The 13,279-nt window shown below is 35.2% G+C and overlaps 2 protein-coding genes across 2 annotated transcripts; one reads left to right on the top strand and one right to left on the bottom strand.

The window, feature by feature from the left end:
- Positions 1-489: 489 nt before the first annotated feature.
- LOC131621566 (uncharacterized) lies at positions 490-8,518 on the top strand. Its single transcript, XM_058892606.1, has 9 exons — positions 490-1,081; positions 1,261-1,401; positions 2,151-2,531; positions 3,996-4,100; positions 5,419-5,559; positions 6,852-7,055; positions 7,226-7,315; positions 7,411-7,522; positions 8,146-8,518. The coding sequence occupies exons 1-9, from the start codon at positions 635-637 to the stop codon at positions 8,187-8,189; spliced, it is 1,665 nt and encodes a 554-aa protein (XP_058748589.1). The 5' UTR covers positions 490-634; the 3' UTR covers positions 8,190-8,518.
- Positions 8,519-10,591: 2,073 nt separating this feature from the next.
- Positions 10,592-12,307, bottom strand: LOC131621524 (rhodanese-like domain-containing protein 9, chloroplastic). The gene is made up of 6 exons (XM_058892568.1): positions 12,184-12,307; positions 11,797-12,059; positions 11,561-11,711; positions 11,073-11,158; positions 10,886-10,990; positions 10,592-10,809 (listed from the first exon to the last, which is right to left on the bottom strand). Exons 1-6 carry the CDS (start codon positions 12,210-12,212, stop codon positions 10,739-10,741), a joined length of 705 nt encoding a protein of 234 aa, XP_058748551.1. The 5' UTR covers positions 12,213-12,307; the 3' UTR covers positions 10,592-10,738.
- Positions 12,308-13,279: the final 972 nt, after the last annotated feature.

Raw genomic sequence — 13,279 nt, 5'->3', positions numbered from 1 at the left:
TTTTTTGAGAAATCTCTCATCTCACTTCTTGGAGTTATCATGCACTATGTGCGTTTCCAAAAATATTCTTTTATTTTTAGAAATGTATTTCCGGAAACATTTTTTTATTTATTTAATGTTGAATTGTTCTATAGATGCATCTACAAAACATAAAAAACTCCAAATTTTGTCAGATACCCAAAAATATTATAAGATGGATTGAAATATTTTCAAAATTAAAATCAGTTATAGAAATACAATAATTTTATCCGGGGGCAATTAATGAATTAAAACATCAAAATGACAAAATGAATTCTAAACCTTTAGAATTAATTTTGAAAATTTGCAAAATTGGAATGAAGTAAAAGGGTCAAAAGAAACATTTGTGGATAGTAGGAGAAACACTAACATACGAATGCATCTAAAATCAGATGATCGATCTCTTTAATACCACTAAGACAAAATCATTGACTATTCAAAAACAACGAATGAGAAATCGCCACGTCCCCATAGTCCCCATGCGGTGAACCCCACCGGAACACACCCCGTCATCCTCTCTCTTTCTCTTCTCCCACCAATACTAGTTTTTTCGATTCCAAAGATCTGCAACACTCTCCTTCTCTCATTTTCACATGTTTCCTTCTCCTTTTTAGCCATGACGGAACCGCCAACCGATTCATGCACTCCTCCATTGGGTCCCACACCCCCCACGGTGATTCATCCACGACGCGTGCCGTTCGAACACGGTCTATTGCCTATCCCGCGGCTCATCTTTTCCGACCCCACACAAACCCTAATCTCGTTGAAACAGAAGCTTCTAGAATTATCCTCTAACAATAACCGAGTTGACTCGGCCGCGATTTCTGAGTCGTTGCAGATCTCCGTCGAACTAGCTAGGCTTGTTGTTGAGACTCTCGTTTCGATTCTCCCTGCCGAATCCGAATCTGATAGCGTCGATGTTCATGATCTCGTTTTGTTTCTATACATTCAATCCTACAAGAGGCTCCTCCCGCGGACGCATAAGGATTCCGCCGCTGTAGCGGATGTTTGGCCTTCCACTTCCGCTTTTGATGGATACTTGTCCGCTCTCACGCCGCTTCAGGTGAATTCACCGTTTTGTTTCTTCGATCCTCGCAATACTCTTTCATGTGATGTTATGGAATAATGCATTGCTTAATTCCTGTAATTGGATTGAGATGCTCACAATTTGTTTGGAGTGATTTTTGTTGATTTGATGTTGTGAAAGTGTTGATGTTGGTTTTGAATGGTTTGTAATTGCAGCTTGTGCGGAGCAACAGTAAGCGGTTTACGCCGTCGCAGGGTGACGAAGAAGCGCATCAGCTGTCTTATCTGCAAAAGCATTTGGCTAATATTGTGTCTCTACTAGCAGAGCCTGTGGAGGGGGAAAGTGAAGAATCTCTGGTTTGTTTGTTTGTTTACTGCGTGCTTCCCATGAGTTTCTGATTTTGGCTGCATTGCTTTATGTTTTTCATATTATCAATACTAATCAATTAGCAATATAAGTAAATAAAAATTGTAACTTATTAAGTGCATTATATATTTTTAATCTTTGGGGTCCATTTTTGCAATTTATATTCTGTTTTGGTGATATTCCATGCATGCCAGGAAGAGAGATATTGAAATTTGAATGTCATGCAAATTAGTTTGTTTATCATTGTCGTGTTTTTTTTGTGTACAAGTACAACTAGTTTTTCTAAAGCTTTAGCTCTTGTGCAATGACCTCATTCAGATTTTATTGCTTACTAATATGAATTGGGGATTGGGCATATTTCCCTATTTTGTGCTTATTGCAAGTTATTATGTCCAAACTTGATGCTTTGTGAATACATTGAACTATGAAGGCATCAGTTGCTATAAACTATGGACTAGATGGGTATCGTTTTGTGTCCCATTTCCTGTATGATTTCATCTTTGTATTCCGGAATTATGACTTTTCTCCTCTCTTAGTTAGTGAGTCCTGCTCCCTAGCATAATATCATGTAATTTGTCTGAGAAACGAAAAATATTTGGAACCTTTAAAAAGGTTTTGTGCTGTTTTTTCTTGAATATTGTTTCAGCAATATATTTATTGTTTCAGTCTTGAAACATTTATATGTTTTTGTTTTAGATCTTAGTCTTACACTCTTACTATTGTTTTGCTTATTTGATAGGTTTTAACCATGGAAAGATTTGAGCACCTTGGTTTTCTATTTCATTATGGTGATAAAGGACTTGAAGGGAATTCATTGAGTCAATCTTCTCCTTTTTTCGCAAACTCGGATCCTAACATGCCTGCTGTTCCCGCTCCCGCTTCCCAAGTTCATGATTGGCTTCTGCAAAATATAGCTTCTGCTTTGGAACGTATTGCTGAACGGACTTCTTCAAAAGAAAATGGTCCAGCTAGTGCCTCTGATCCGGATGTTGCTATGACTGATGCATCTACTGCCTCAGTTAAGGTCTCAATAAGTGCTAGGGGAGCAAGTTTCATCGAAGGGATTTCTAAATCATCATATGCAAAGCATGCATCTGACATTAAAGGGTCCTCTGTTAAGGTATGTTTCTTATATTTGTCTGTTTTTCTAGTAGATTATTGCTAAAATTTTACATTATCAATATATCGCGGAAGCAACAGATACGAAGTGGGCTCTTTACTCTTGATATTATTTTTCTTTAAGGCCACTAGTAGATGCTGTTATATTACATGTAGGCATCTGCTTGTAATTGTAAATGAGTAGCTATTAAGTTTGGATGCTTGCTTTTGGATATTGTCAAATGCAGTTTTCTTTTGAGACTTTTGAAGTTTGAATTTGTTAGAGTTTGCATGCTTTATTTCCGAACAAGTTACATGTTGATTTAGGTCCATGATGCAAAAGTTATTCAGACCGCCCAATGTATGACCAGTCTGTATGGAACATAAATTTCTCTGGTATCCTGCATAAAAACATGACATTGGATAGAACATTATGGCAGAATTTGATCCATATAGCTGACCCCACTTAGTGTGATAAGACTTGGTTGTTGTTGTATCCTGCACAGATCTAGTTGTCATTATGCATTAAAGACTTTTGCACTGTGTTCTGGTTGGTTCATGGGATTTGCAGAAGAAACCTACAGTAGACCCAAGTGGATTTGCAGAAGAAACCTACAATTAACGTCTGTATTCTGTCACCAACATTCGAAATGAAAATCAATATAACTTAACTACTTATACAAGTTTAAAAGGTATTCATAAACAAGAAGTGATTTAAAAGAAAATAGACTCTCTAGAAGACAGAGTGTCTATTATGTAGGGTGCTGGTTAGTCTTCGCACTTTGTAGTAGATTCACAAATGTTGAAAAACAGGGTTGAGAACCTAGAAACAAAGGAGAGAAAGGGTATAGAACCTGAATGTGACAGTCACCGATGCCAACACAGCCACTGTCGCTTGAAAAGGCCTCTACCGTTGCCAAAAGCAAAAGTCACCGTGCGAATTTTGGACTTCACAGTCGGAGAAATGCAGAGCAAAACAAAGCGTCACTTATTTTTCTCTATTTTTTTTCATGACTGAGTGGGAAGAGATGTTGAGCAACTTAGTCTTAAATTGGGAAATAACAAGACATCCCTTAAATTTTTTTAAATAAGATGTATCAGAGGGTAAAAAAGAGCATTACAGACTGTAACTATTTAATGGCCTAAATGCTGTTTCTCAGTGATTTGCGACAGCCACTGCATATTTCTGATAGCCACTGCATATTTAATGGCCATTCCACTCCGCCGTAGCATCACTACGACTCTACACAAGATAGGCCTCTATAACCCATCAGTCTGTATTGTGGTAGTTTGTTTATTCATGATAAAATAGTTAATGAGCATCCGTACTAACAGCTTAAGTTCCTTGAAAAGAGATGCCACAAGCTAGATAATATTTGAAGTTTTGTTTGAGTATCTAAGCACAATTTGCACCGTATTTTATGCATTTTCTTGGATTTATTGTCAATATAGATTTGCTAATAAAAATGGTATTTGGTCACTGCAGGTTCTAAATTGCCATGAATCTGCCATTTACATCTTAGCTCCTTTGAGATACGCCACCATCTATGGATGTTCAGATGCGACAATAGTTATTGGAGCAGTTGGAAAGGTAACAGCTAGCAGTAACTGTGTCTTGTTTTCAAAAGCAACATAATGAGTCTATACGTACATATACAGACAACAATATGGAATTTGTATATTATTATTATATTTAAGGGTAAAATAAAATGCAAAATTATTAATATCAGAATTTAGAATGAGTAAAATAAAATTCAATTGTTATATTTAAGGGTAAAATAATATACAGGGAAGATGATGCTGTTAGAATATAGGAACAGTTGGGAGCTAGGGGGAATAATTTGTATAAGCAGAATAATTATTAATGGAGAGAGGCATTCTGTACGTTTGATATTGCGAGTGAGGGGGAAACTCTTGGGGAAATTCCAATCCTTTGTCTTGTTCAATTTGGACAATACACTACTATTATTTTGATTCTGATAGAACTGGTCCAAGCCAGGGAAATTGTGGGACAATTTTCTGTATATTAATTTAACAACTACTCTGGAAGAGGGTTACAATTCTCAATTACAACTTCTAGAAAACTGACACAAATTACACACAAACCAAAGACAGGGACCAGTTTGGTTCCTCCCAAGTCCAACAATTCGAGAGTCTTGGATCTCTCCCTTCCCAAAGGTTCAAAAGTTGGGTCTCTCCTAATAACCTCTCAATAACTTCCTAATAATCCTATTCTTTCTGGCCCTTTTTCTATTTATACTGAACATAAACCCAATAATAAAGCATAACTGACACAATTAATTAACATTACTACTTGTAATATATTAACTACCACTAACAAAATAAACCATAAATGCTACAAAACGGACGAAGACAGTTTTAATGTGATGTTCAGAGAAATTCTCCCTATTTTAATTCAATTCCTTAGTTCTTTACAAGTGCTTGAATTAGATATGATAATTGTTCAGTGAGCTTCAAGTGAAAGAGAGAAGGTCGGTTTCACTTTCGGGGTGGGAGGAAGTAGGACCCTCAAAGTTCCTGCTGTGGCCTTTTTTCCCCTTGCTGTATTTCCCTTTTCTTGAATCTGTAATGTTTTCCCTTTATGTGAATCTGTAAAATGTCACTCAAACTGACTGACTATGCCAATATCTGGCTGATGTCAGTGAGCTTATGTGCAGACAGTTTATAAATGATATGAAATTACTTAACATTCTATTTAAAAAGATATGGTATTACTTACTCATCATATTAAAGACCATTGTGTTTATTATGCATATGGTGTTCGCTATGTTGGGTAAGATTTGGTAACTAGGAGCCATTTTACTGATCTTATGCCTACCACAGCTGTCAGAATAGTCGGTACTGCTTATATGGAACGAAAGAAGTTGACTCCACTTTTTCTTTGACAGGCTGTGAGAGTAGAACACTGTGAACGAGTTCATGTGATTGTTGCAGCAAAACGAATTTGTATTGCTAACTGCCGTGAATGTGTTTTCTTTTTGGGAGTGAACCAGCAACCCCTTATTGTCGGTGATAACCATAAGTTGCAGGTTAGCTTCTTTATTTACCGCTGCTTGATATATGTATGAAGTTTCTAGCCAGTTATGAAATTGTAACCATGCAGTTTCTGAATTATGTTACTATGTTAGGGCTCATATCATATGATGATCATAATTAAAATATGACATGATTATTTTGGACATATGGCCTATTTGATATAACTTAGCACTGCGGAAGTGTTTAATATTGCAACTTTCTTGGTTATAGAGATTATAATTTATAGCGTTTTGACTGTTTCAGAAATTTAACCTTTTTCGCGTCACTGTTGACATTATGCCGAGTATGTGTCAGATGTCACAAGTTCAATGATTACAATACCGTAATATCTTCATCATTTGGATGTGATCTTCTGTTACTACTAATTTCTTAGTTACGGCAAAAAATGTTGGGCAAGTATTTTGTGAAATCACTAGTACAATCATATCACATGACATTAACGCATGAAATAAATAATTGAATTGCAAGTCAGTGTCCATAGTACGAAGTTACGGGGTTTAAGTATCTTGGGTCCTTAGTACAAAACGACTGAGAAATAGTGGGAGAGGGAGATGTACACCATCGAATTCAAGCTGGATAGTTGAAATGGAAGAGAAGCTTAGCTGCTTTATGCAATACGAAAGTACCCGCTTAAACTGAAGGGAAAACTATATAGGACAGCTGTAAAACCAACAATGTTGTAGTACAGTTGTACGAGATAGGTTGTTAGGGTGCTGGCATGTAAAGAGCCAACACGAAAATAAATGAAACATAACAGAGATGAGGGTGTTGCGTTGGATATGTCATTGTACTAGACAAAATACAATTGGAAATGAAATAACAACATGAGAGAGTTGGGATGACACTTAAAATAGAATAGATGATGGAAACTAGACTTCGGTGATTTGGGCATGTAGAAAAAAGATGTGGATTTTGGTAGTAAGGAGAGAAGATCAAATGGAGGCTAGTCAAACCACTAGAGATAGAGGAAGATCTAGAAAACTATAAACTAAAATTTCGAGATTAATGAGCTGGGCCGAAGTATGATATTTGATAGAACATTATGCTGTCGTTTTGACGCATGTAGCCGATCCCACTTAGTGGGATAAGGCTAGGTGGTTGTTGTTGTATGTTGCTGTACTCTGATCTTGTTTGTGGATTGTACTCGTAGACATACGATATGTATCTGGGCTTCTAGTGTTTTGTTTATAGTACTAGCTTCTAATAATATATGTATATGTTTCTGTAAATCATTACTCTTCTCAGATGTATTCACTGGAGAAAATTTCCCCTTTAAAATTTACAGGTTGCTCCCTATAATACCTTTTACTCCCAGTTGGAGGAACATATGAATGAAGTTGGAGTTCTTCCCACAGTGAATCGTTGGGATGAACCTATAGCATTGGGCATGGTTGATCCCCATGATTCACTATCTCATCCAGCAGGTGTCTCTGATGTTCAAGCTGAGTCTGCTTCTAGGGTGGATCCTGACCAGTTCACTAATTTTGTGGTATGAATGTCATTCTTTTATACTGATTTATTGGGCAAGTGAAGACTTTTTTTAGATAGCACATTTAATGAATTTTAGTATATTCACTACAGGCATGAAGAATGTTGAGTTCCATATTTCTTTCTTTTGTATTAGTCACATTCTCTTCTTTTGTCCTCATCTTTGTGCAGATTCCAAACTGGCTTGGAGAGTCCATTGGCTCTACGAAAGACAATCCGTTCACACTACCCGAGGCATATATGGCATCTCAAGAAAGAAATGTATGCTACAGTTTCAATTGATAAATACACTGGCAATTGGATTTCCAAACTTTTTGGATTTATGCTTTATTTTGAATGAAATTGTTTCTCTGCAGTTAAACAATTTAAGGGAGATAAGGCAACTGTTACGAGATGCATCTTTAGAAGAAAGTCGTAAACGGGAACTGTCATCAGCACTTCATGTGTATTTCAAGGACTGGCTATATGGTAGCACTTTTTTTTTCCTCTCGTTCTTAACTGTGTTTAATTCTAACTCCTTTCACATCTATAAGGAATACTCTATCTTCGCATTTTAGCCTTTTTTTTGTATGTCCTTGAAATTTGGACTTGTTCTGGAACAACCTTTCTGTTTCTCTTTGGTGCCTGTTATGTGGAGTCTCCTACAATGTATCGTGGTACCCGTTTCTCTAGTAAATGTTCTATGGAGCCCCTGACTGAGATCAACTATTGAATTCTATGTTGAGTTTCATTCAACAGGGGTACCATGCAGTAATCTCTTATTTATTAATATTGCATTCACCTGTGGGATGAAATTGTTTAGCGTCTCAGATAACTCATGATCTCTTTGAAGTCTTAATCAACCAACCCTTTTTATTTTCCGTCTTTTATGATATCATTTATTTATTTAATGGTCTCTGTTTCATCATTATCCAGTAAGCTAGCTGTGCAGATTGATCATAGAGTCACCTTGCTATGTTCCCTTAATCAAGCATATGTTCTCCATGTTTGAGTCATAGAATACCATAAATTTCAGATATTTTATATTTTACACTGATATTTTTTCTCAATGCTAACTCACGATGCTAAGAATTTGTTTTCTGTTGTGGCAGCCTCTGGGAATATTCGTCAGCTTTACTATTTACAAGGAGATTGATCTTTAAATGAGACGCATTTGGCACACAGTTAAAGATGGTACAGGACCAATGTTTCTGATTTCCTTTTTGAATCTCTTTATTTTCTCTTGCCAATTCTATTGGCTCCCTAGGTAGCCGAGATCAGATGACGTAAATTAGAATGCCCACCTATTTATGCCTTGAGATCACCGGTGCACAGAATGGAAAATACAGTTGCTAATCTGATTGTAATATTTTTTTTATGTTGTGAAAATAATTTATTGTAATATTTTGTTAGCCTAAATTAACGGCCTTTTGTGAAAATTTCCACATGCCAAAATCTAGTAGTGTAGTATTAAATGTCTTCCAACTTGAGTTTCTTCATTCAATTGAACCTTTCCGGAATTTCTGTTTCGTGTATAAATCCACTGTGTCTGATCATTAACATGGCTTTTTTTTCACAAGAAGTGAGTATTGGTTGGGGATATATATAGCTTTAGGACAATTCATTGCCAATTTTTTCTGTATTTTTCTTCTCTAATTACTAAAGTCCTCGTCTTTCCTTTATGTTTTTACGTTGAGGTGGTTGCCAATTTTTTCTGTATTTTTCTTCTCTAATTACTAAAGTCCTCGTCTTTCCTTTATGTTTTTATGTTGAGGTGGAGACTGAGGCAAATAGTGGTAAGAATTGTGTAATAGTGAGATCGGACCGACATCATGTTTGTTTGAGCTTTTTGTGATAAGTTGTTCACGTAATTGACGGATAATTCTGTGTTTGGCTCGAGTGAGTCACTAGTCAAACCCAATATATATACTATGGAAAATGCTTAATCTTACGAAATATATTGGCAAGAAAGTGAAGAGTGCTTATGTGTAAGCAAAATAGATGAATATTCTCTCTCTTATTTTTCTTTCTTCCTATATTTTCTCTAAATAAATTATCATAAAAAACAGTTATAATTAGGGGTGATCAAAACCAAACCAACCCAATAGAAAACCGCAAACCAAACCAAACCGAAACCGCAAAAAACCGCATTTGGTTCGGATTAGTTTGGGTCATCTTTTAACAAAACCGCATGGTTCGGTTTGGTTTGCGGTTTGTATTTTATAAACCGAACCAAACCGAATCAAACCGCATTATGTTACAACCTAACTTTTACTTAACTCACATCCAACCCAAACTTAAATCTATAATACTTTAACCTTATGATTACGAACAATTTTCTCATCCTTACAAATGATTTTAGTCTCGATCTTCTCAAATCTCTAATAGCATTATCGCGTCTTTGCCACATACATTTTCCCTCTTTTTCTATAATCTCTACTCTCTTATATTCTTTCTTTTTCACCTTCTCATTTTTAGGCAAATGTTCCCTATTTCAGTTTCGTTTTTATCACTCATCTTCTTCTCTAATCTCTCAACTCTTTTGTTTTTTCTTTTTCACCTTCACTAATCTCTCGTATTTTCTATTTTTTTGTTTCATTCTAATAATTTTTATATATGTTTATACTATTATTTTATGTTTATTATTCCACTTTTGTCTAATTTAATTTTTACATATTAAATAGAAAGTTATTGTCAAAATATGACGGGTTTTGTTGTTATTTAATAGTGTATGAATGTCTAAATACAACGTTTCGTTATCATCTATTTGTATATGAATGGTTCAATAAAATATTTCTAAAAAACCGAACCAACCGCACCAAACCAAACTGCATTAGGTTGGTTTGGTTTGGTTCGAATTTTTTTTAAAAGCCAACCGAACCAAACCAAACCGCACGATTTTTTCTCTTACGGTTCAGATGATTTTTTTCGTCAAAACCGCCCAAACCGCACCGCGATCACCCCTAGTTATAATACCACCACCCCATGATCCAGTATAAATAGGAGTTGTTTTATTGACCCACTAATCATGTTAAGACAATTGAACCTTCGTACTATTTAGCATTACTCATATACTATATGACCGCAAATTGACTTGCTATATTAAAACTCTTTTGCAAGCAGTAGCTATGCCTTATGACTTAATAAATATTGTATGACAACAGTTATTATCCCGTGTTTATAATTTATTTTTAAGTAGTTTATAATTTTTCTTATAACTTTATTCAAGTAGTTTATAGTTTATTATTTTTTTTCTTTGAATTTGACTACTGTTATTTGAAAAAGTTACTTTAACAAGTTTTCCTAAACACTAAATCTGTTTAATTAGTTTATTTGTTGCAGCTAACTCATTAGTCATCCATAAATTTTTAATTAAAAAAACTTAACCCGAGACTTGATAGCAAATTTAATAACATGGGACATGGCATACTGTCCTAGCAACCTACTAAGTAGTTACTGACATCTTAAACAGTGGAAATAAATCCAGACATTGCTTTAATTAATATATATTTTTTTGAAAATCTGCTTTGCTCAATGGAAATTAAATTACGATCGCAGTGAAACAATCGAGTTTTGATCATTATCCCTTCCATCATCTCATTTACATCACATGTTTTATCTTGCTCAATTCTAATCTCACATTTCTAAATTATGCAACATGCATTATGTGAGGGGAAACCAAACTAATCAATAGAATGTTGAGTCTTAGCCTCCAGGAACCAGTTGGATCAGCTTCTCTGCTTGATCAGGAAAGAAGGTGATGAATAAATATGCACCTGAAAATTTCATAAAACAAATAATGATCAATACATGCATCAATAAATTGTTAAAAAATGTTATCGAAATACTCACAAATAAGAACAGTTCCCAACACAGCTGAAATTTTTCCTTGGATTTGCACCAAACCAGCTTTGCCAGCATTCTGCAACTCGGTCGAACCAACCGATTCAAATGTCCCTGCAGAATGGATACATTTTAATTCTTATTCTTAAAGATAACATCAAATTAAGAATAGAATAAAATCAATGATTATTTAAACCTGGTTTCACAGTTTGAAGTCCAGATGATATGCATGCTATATTTTGGTAACCAGCTTCCTCTAACTTATTTGCTACTGCAGCAGACCTTCACAAAGAAAAAAAAAATTTCAATAGACAATTCTTTTATTAGGGTATAATGAATCTCAAGGCAAGTACAATACAAATTCAAGTTATGCAAATTCATATGTAAAATTTTACCCTATGCAAAACTCTAATATTTGGTCATATTCAAAGAATGTTATATTTTCGGTCTGTAAATAGTTTAAGTGAGTTGGGTTCACACTCGGAGGAGGCCTCAAGGCTCAATGAACGCAGCGCTCATAGGAGGCCTCAAGGCTCAATGAACGCAGCGCTCATAGGAGGCCTCAAGGCTCAATGAACGCAGGCTCGGCAAACACTTATAGAAGTAATTATAAGTTTCATTATAACGAGTAACCAAATTAAATAGGATTTAGCAATCAAATAGGGTAAGAAATCATAAACTAACCTCAATCCTTCTTGACATACAACCAATAGTTTAGTTTCAGGCGATATCTGACTTTTCACAGATTTTACAAAATCAGGATTTGGTCTAGTGAATGGAATCCCAAAGAACAACCCAGAAAAATTATTATGGACAGTCCTTAACAAGAATGTACCTAAAGAAAATAAACCCAATGAAATATTAAAAAAAACAAGTGAAACAATGTTTTATAGTCCTTGAAATTGTAGAAAAATTCATACCAGGATCATTGTCTGTATTTTCAACAAAAAGAGGGACATGATAACATGTTTTAAGATGAGCTCTCTCAAACTGTGTTTTGTCCCTAACATCAAGAACATTAAACCCCTTTACTGCTACAAGCTCCTTAGCTTTATCAGCTGTTACAAATTCCACTTCTGCTTTTATTGTAAAGTTTCTTCTCATTTGACATTGAGCTAGTTTTTTCCCTGCTAGGGTTCTTGTATTGTGAGTTTTTAATACCAAACAACATTTCCCTAAATTGCTGAAAACACAACCTTAATCACTCACAATCATGTTCAAAACAACATTAACAACATAAATTTTAATGTTAATATTCTATCAAATGAATATGTTATGGAAAAATAAAAGTTGAGAAGAGGAGTTACCAGGAGGTGTAGAAAGCAGTTCCTGCCATTGTTAGAATGTGTATTTGTCATTCTTATCTCTTCTATGAATTAGGCTTTCAAAACTTCACATAGTTTAGCCAAAAGTTTCATTTAGTGGGCCATGAAATTTGAGATCAGCAATGGATTTATGCCACGTGGCAATACGAAGGGGATATATTAGCTCTTAGATAACATAACCGCTTCATGGATAAATTGTTCGGTGTTGCCGCTCTATGTTAGTGCATCTTTTGATACCCCACCTTGCAATCTATATGAACGTTTCACATAATTCTTTTATACAAAATATAAATAAAAGAAAGAAAAATAAAAAACTTTTGTAAATATATAAATAAGGGTCATGCTAAGGGCACATGTTAAGAGCTAAATGTAAAATTTTTTTCTAAAAAATTGTGCATTATTTTCATAAAAAGTTTATAATTAATATGTTGATTACGTTTTCCAATACAAATTTACTATATTTAAGTTTTCTAACATGTGCCTTTGGGGCACATGTTAGCTTTATCCTATAAATAAAAGAGAGAAAAACGGTTCCGTTGCAAAATTAGAATTAATTGGTGAATCGGTGCTTGTCATGAACAACGGTGGGTCAGAGCTTCTAGTGCGGTGAAAGAGAGGCTGACCTACAAGGTTAGCACTCTGATGCTCAAATCAGTATGTGAAAGAGAAAAGTAAATGAAAATTGAATTTGAAACTGTATATCTGAAACTGACAAGCTTTCTTTTCATATAATGGAGAGGTTATAACAACCCGCTATTTGTTAGGCGTGTAATACAGAGAGCAGTTGGATTGCCATATTCCTCTGCAGGATAATTCTCCTACGTTGCGGACGTTCTAGAAGAATTGTAACTCCTTCTGAGTGGTCGGCCGATGACTATTACAGTCGGTCTAAAACATTTGCCCCACAAGCCCTTGTTTCTGTATGGCATTGCAAGGGTTTGTTGTATCTTCCTCGTGCGTCGACTATTCTTTTCGGACGCTCTGGAGGTCAAGAGAAGACGTTACCACTTTTTGGGAATTCACTCCTTTAATTCCATTTGCTTAAAAAAGTCTTTTTAGAAATACCCTCATAATGACT

Source organism: Vicia villosa, unplaced genomic scaffold (genome assembly GCF_029867415.1).
Source record: "Vicia villosa cultivar HV-30 ecotype Madison, WI unplaced genomic scaffold, Vvil1.0 ctg.000009F_1_1_3, whole genome shotgun sequence".
Classification (NCBI taxonomy): domain Eukaryota; kingdom Viridiplantae; phylum Streptophyta; class Magnoliopsida; order Fabales; family Fabaceae; genus Vicia; species Vicia villosa.
This window is presented reverse-complemented; position numbering and strand designations above follow the sequence as displayed.

Bases quoted from the DNA above. Each gene is read 5' to 3' on its own strand.
- LOC131621566 (XM_058892606.1), top strand. From the start codon at position 635: ATGACGGAACCGCCAACCGATTCATGCACTCCTCCATTGGGTCCCACA. The intron at 1,082-1,260 runs GTGAATTCACCG...TTGTAATTGCAG, and splicing joins CCGCTCTCACGCCGCTTCAG to CTTGTGCGGAGCAACAGTAA. The intron at 1,402-2,150 runs GTTTGTTTGTTT...CTTATTTGATAG, and splicing joins GGGAAAGTGAAGAATCTCTG to GTTTTAACCATGGAAAGATT.
- LOC131621524 (XM_058892568.1), bottom strand. From the start codon at position 12,212: ATGGCAGGAACTGCTTTCTACACCTCCTG. The intron at 11,159-11,560 runs GTTAGTTTATGA...TTCTTTGTGAAG, and splicing joins GTATGTCAAGAAGGATTGAG to GTCTGCTGCAGTAGCAAATA. The intron at 10,991-11,072 runs GTTTAAATAATC...TCCATTCTGCAG, and splicing joins ACTTCAAACTGTGAAACCAG to GGACATTTGAATCGGTTGGT.